Source organism: Fopius arisanus, unplaced genomic scaffold, assembly GCF_000806365.1.
Source record: "Fopius arisanus strain USDA-PBARC FA_bdor unplaced genomic scaffold, ASM80636v1 scaffold00040, whole genome shotgun sequence".
NCBI classification, from domain to species: Eukaryota; Metazoa; Arthropoda; class Insecta; order Hymenoptera; family Braconidae; genus Fopius; species Fopius arisanus.
The window spans coordinates 229,658-234,965 of NW_011887779.1; the positions used below are offsets into that span (position 1 = coordinate 229,658).

At 36.1% G+C, this 5,308-nt stretch overlaps 1 protein-coding gene across 3 annotated transcripts in view; it reads right to left on the minus strand.

The window, feature by feature from the left end:
- LOC105266616 (POU domain protein 2) overlaps positions 1–5,308 on the minus strand; it is a 72,752-nt gene that overhangs the window by 16,072 nt on the left and 51,372 nt on the right. For all 3 annotated transcript variants that reach the window (XM_011304926.1, XM_011304927.1, XM_011304925.1), the window contains exon 4: positions 3,118–3,174. In XM_011304926.1, the coding sequence (XP_011303228.1) occupies positions 3,118–3,174 (57 nt within the window). The remainder of the gene's footprint in view (positions 1–3,117; positions 3,175–5,308) is intronic.

Sequence of the window (5,308 nt, forward strand, 5' to 3'; positions counted from 1 at the left end):
AAACCATTTCCGAAAAACGTCCGAATCGAATTTGAATGACAAAGTATCCGCAGGTTTTCATTCATAGGTTCCACCCAGTGATTTGCATATCCAAACAGAACGACGGAAAACGTTTAGGCTACCGGTGGCTAAATGTAAAGTAGTCCGATCTGAAGTTGCTCTCGACAGTGGCAAAGAAGGAAAAACTTACATATGCGTAAATGCCCCGAATAATCGATGGATGACTCGTCATCTCGCATTGTGACATGCGAAAATTTCCATGAGAATAAAAAATATCGGAAGGAGGGAAATCCTGACAATAGATGGACTTCCCCAATATCCACTGTAGACAGGTGTTCCGTGCAGAACGGAATGAATAAATCTTCCGGAAAATATACATTCCCTCCATGCCCTCGCTCCAAATAACCATGAATATATTTCTGTGGCAATTTAGCGCAATGTGATAACTCTAATGCGTTATTTTCGGATACGATTAGGAGTCGACGATTATTCGACGTTTGTCGATTGATCGACTTTCTATGAAAAAGTAAAAAATCAATTCATGGTGGAAAAAGGGTAAAATTACCGAGTGAATTTACGAATAATGGGTCTTTAAACGATAAGTTAATTCTTGGAATTTGCCGTTTTTATTGAAAATTACCAACGAGTGGACCAACATTTTTATGGAGCGCTGAATATTCATGCTAAATAATTGCTTATGATTCATGAAATTCCCGAGTAATTGGATCACATGATGTAATAAATGTATAAAAACTGCAATTCTCTCGAGAAACTAGAACTCTACACATAAAATATTCAGAGCAGTCATTGTTTATTTGTTCTTTTATGCAAATTACCCCAATTTAAATCGAGAATTCAATTGAAATTGACAAATTTAGCATAAATTTACCACAAATACCCACCACTCTGAACAATTCGTAATTGAGAATAAAAAAATTTCCCCACACCGCTAGTTTGTCGAGAGATCAATCAACTTGGAAATGGTGATTCCACGAAAAAAAATCAATCCCTCCATTTAATCCCCTCCAATTCATATTTATTTATTCTCACAAATCTGAAACCAATGATTTCCCCTTTAACTGCACCTCCGAGAACTGCCTAGTGACACGAATAAATCCACCTGCGATAATTCCCAAGTGAAACAACCAGGCGATTTCACTTTGACGTATTTTTCAACAATTTGTACCAATCAATTGAAACCAATGGAAAAAGACAAACGTTGAAGAGGTGGCGATGCAGGCGCCGTATCGGAAGTGTGTCAAATTACAGAGGTCCGCGGATATTAATGACTCCTAATGACAAGTCCCTCTCCCCTCGTTACTCTTCCACCATAAGCCACTGGGACCCCTCTCTCTGTACCTGTATGCATCTCCCCCGGCTATACAGGGCCCCAGATGAATACCAAGGGGTGAGGGGAACGCTCCACGGATTCACGGAATTCACATTAAAATGAAAATTACTAATTGACGGAGGCTAATAGCAATAAGACAAACAACGAACTAAATGCTACATATAAAGTAAAATACCGGGTTCTCTTGAATTTTTCTTCCTCCTCGTGGCTTCTCTCCCCTTTTTTCCTTTTTTTTCTTTTTTCTTCACTCATTTCGCATTGGCATGTAGGCGGATACAGTGAGAAAAACATTTAGTGAATTGAAAACATAATTGATTTGACACTGGAGGATTAAACGAATGAATAGGGAATTGTGCTGAATATTGAATTGAATAAATTTATTTGAAACTAGTAATTAAAATTCTGGAGTTTGATTGTCATTTTATTTGTTGGTAAGAATTCAAAATTGAAATTAGTATTCGTGAAAATAAACCTGGGGATGCGTTCAATGTAGAAATATAATCAAAAATAGTATTTGTAATAAAATTAAATAGTTTATTGTTCTCTTTCAATTTTGTCTAATTATATCATCACGAGTAGGTGGATTTATTTTTATTACAAATTTGTTAAAAAATATTTTCTATTTTTATTTTCTTTTATTTTCTTTTTAATTTAATATTACATATTTACTAGAAAATATTTTCTATTTTTATTTCATTTTATTTTCTATTTAATTCTCACGAATCTATCAAAGGATTTAATTAATGAAATAATTATTTCAAAAATAATTTTGATGATTTTAAATTTAAGAAGAACAATCATTTTTGGTTGTAAACAAATAGGTTTACTGCATTTAACTAAATTTTTCTCTCGGTGCATCGGATTTCTACAATTGATCCTTTCCCTTCGGTCAAACCGGTTGTAACTAGGAGTGGGAGGTATTTTTAACAGGTCAATGGGGCTTGTAACAATGTCTTGCCAATCATTCACGCGATTTTAGAGTAGCTTCACGACTTCAGGGAGAGGATCTGTCGTTTTTCGCGACTTCTAATGACGTGTAAGAATGAAAGCCGAAGGTCTAATGGTGACATCTTCAGCAAAACGAACATCTAAAGTTTTTTTTTTCAAGTTGTTCTTAGAGTTCTTAGGAGTTATCGGCACAATATGATATTGGATCAGGGGTGTATCCAGGACTTTTCTTTTTAGGTTTTATTTTTTTTTAGTCTGAGGGATGAGACACGTACGCTGTCCTCGTAAAAAACGAGGGAAGACGTGAGGGTGACGGAAGCGATGACACCTGTCACGTATAGGCATCTACAGAGCCGACAATTTTTAATGCTTTTTCTAACTGGTTTGACTTTTTGATAATTAGGCGAAATTGCGTCTCGGGATTTTGAAGTTTACGATCTACTTTTGCTCTTGTTCTCCTAATTTTTCCTCGACCACTTTGTATACCTATAATCCAAATTAACGGTGGAGAAGTTGAAAAAAAAAAGGGGGCCATTTCTCGGTAAATGCTGAAATGACAAACCCACCGCCGACGCTGTGCGAATGTAATTGGCTTTATGGTGGAGTTTTTACGTGGAAAAAATTAGCCTGCTACGATAAAAGGGGGACGCGCTGAGGGCCCCCACAGGGCACTGAGCCACAGGAATTTGTTCATTTCTAATGACCCTCTTATTTCCATTTTGTCGAGTGCCCTTCGCTGGCTTTCCACATTTTTACGAGATTTAAATTCAATGGTTCCGAGACACTTTTGAGGCTTTTGGTTTGGTTTTGTTGCTTACCTTGGATGGATTCCGGAGAGGCTGGCTCTTTGTCGATTCGACCAAGTGCATCACTTGCTGCAACATTCAAAAAACAAAACCATTTGTTAATATCAATATAAAAACAGAAAGGAACGATAATTCTTCCACAGAAATATTTATATATTTTCATATATTTCATCCTATCCCAATCTCTAACATATCTTTACAATATTTATTCTTTCAATATATATTTATATAAATAAAAATATCACATATATGTGACGTGTTTTTGTTATTTAATAATCAGTCAATTGTTATTGTATGATGAAGTTGATTAGGAATAACTTTTATGTTAAATATTTTGTAGATTGCCATGAAATAATAAAATATATTGTTTAATCGATGAGTTGCGGCCATTTTATCCGTTAAAATTCTTCATTCAAGTGGATTATAAACATTTAAAGAAGATCACAATAGTTACATTTATTAAAAAAACTTCTAGATTTATTTAATTCCTAAGAATCATATTATCTATAAATATCATTCATTAAAAACTAAAAATTACGCGTAATCAAAACAAATTCAAATAAATTACTCGTCAGTTGGTATTTTAACCGGTCAAAATGTCTACACAATTTCCCTTAATTCGCTCGTTAACTTTTCCAGATTAAAAAAAGATCAACGGACACAGCATGAATATTCAAATAATCTATTTGTGGTCCAGGTATTTTCGTGGGGTCCGCAGTGACCAGTAATACCCCCTTTACGATGGCAGTCATACGTCACAAGAGAAGAAGGAAGAAGTGACCCACGGGGCCACCTCAGTAGCACCCCCTGGGGTGTTACTTCTCACCCGCTACCAACTACATTCAGATAATCCCATCTCCACCTCCCCCTATCATCGAAGACATATCAATATGCCATTCCAGTGGACACAACCCGCTTATAAATATCTCTCAATTTCTATTATCCCATGTATCACCCAATTCCTTCATGAAATCCCCAAAATCCCGTGAATATATCCAGCGGATGTGCCCTCATCACTGTCAAACTCATTCCCTCATTCCCTCGAGTGTAAATAGGGGTACATGACGATTTTAAATGCGGGAATTATACATAAAAATGAGCTTTCAATTCATCGTCAGTTGTTACTCCAAATATAATTGGCTGCCCGTATATTTTTGATGAATACTTATGACGATGATTATGCAGATGAGCTGTGTGACGTCTATTTATTGCCTGGAGGAATAAAATTACGCAGTGGCATTGGTGAAGTAAGGGGGCCGAATGCTTACGGATGATGTTGGATACTAAAATATTTGATGGCAAAGGATGTCAGGGGTGTGCCCCTATATGGATGGATTATCGAAGGCACGAAATTCTCCGGAGTGTCGTAAAAGTGATACAGCTGGACGTGAAGTCCGTTTTTCCTTATTCCTGTGCTCTACTGCAACAGTCTGACCATTTCTTACTTCAATGATGTGTTTAATGCGCGTTCTACATCCGTTCAAATGATCATAAAACGTATTTTTCAAGATCTATGAATATGGTAATGGTGCGTATTTATTTTATCTACCTTGGGGAAGCTATTTTACGGGGGAGGGCAGTTATTATTCACGTGATTGCTGAGGGGTCCGATGGACAGTGGCGGTTTGCCTTTATTATTTATTAGAAAATTGCAATGAATTGACAACCGCAGGTATCGCGTGTGTGGTTTCGGACAAAGGTCGGTATTGACTGACAGAAAATCTCAGCGGGGGTATATGCACTACAGACTTCGTAGCAATATATCTGGAAATGTACACAGACAAATGCTTTCCTGAAACACGAAATTTGGAAATATTTTTTACGATTTTTACTAATTGTACCTGAATTTTTTCCATATTTTACTTATTTTGAAAATTAATTTATTTAAAAACGTAAAATGTTTGATAATAATAATAAATATGTAATAAACATAATATTTCTGGAAATGGTAAATTATGATTTCAAAGGTATAAATTATTTTTCCAAATATGTAAAAATGAGAAAGAATTTGTTAAAAATTAGAACTCCTCTGTTTTCTGTCCGTGGTATGGATAAAGGTCGAAGTGAGGGTGAGAATCCTCCCCCCAATTTTTTCTCCTCATTTTTTACCATGAATACAGAATGCAACCTTCGAATCTGGCTTGCGTGGCCACGAGCTCGCCGATCATCAATTTTTAAGAACTCCCTCTCCCCCCCCCCTTCC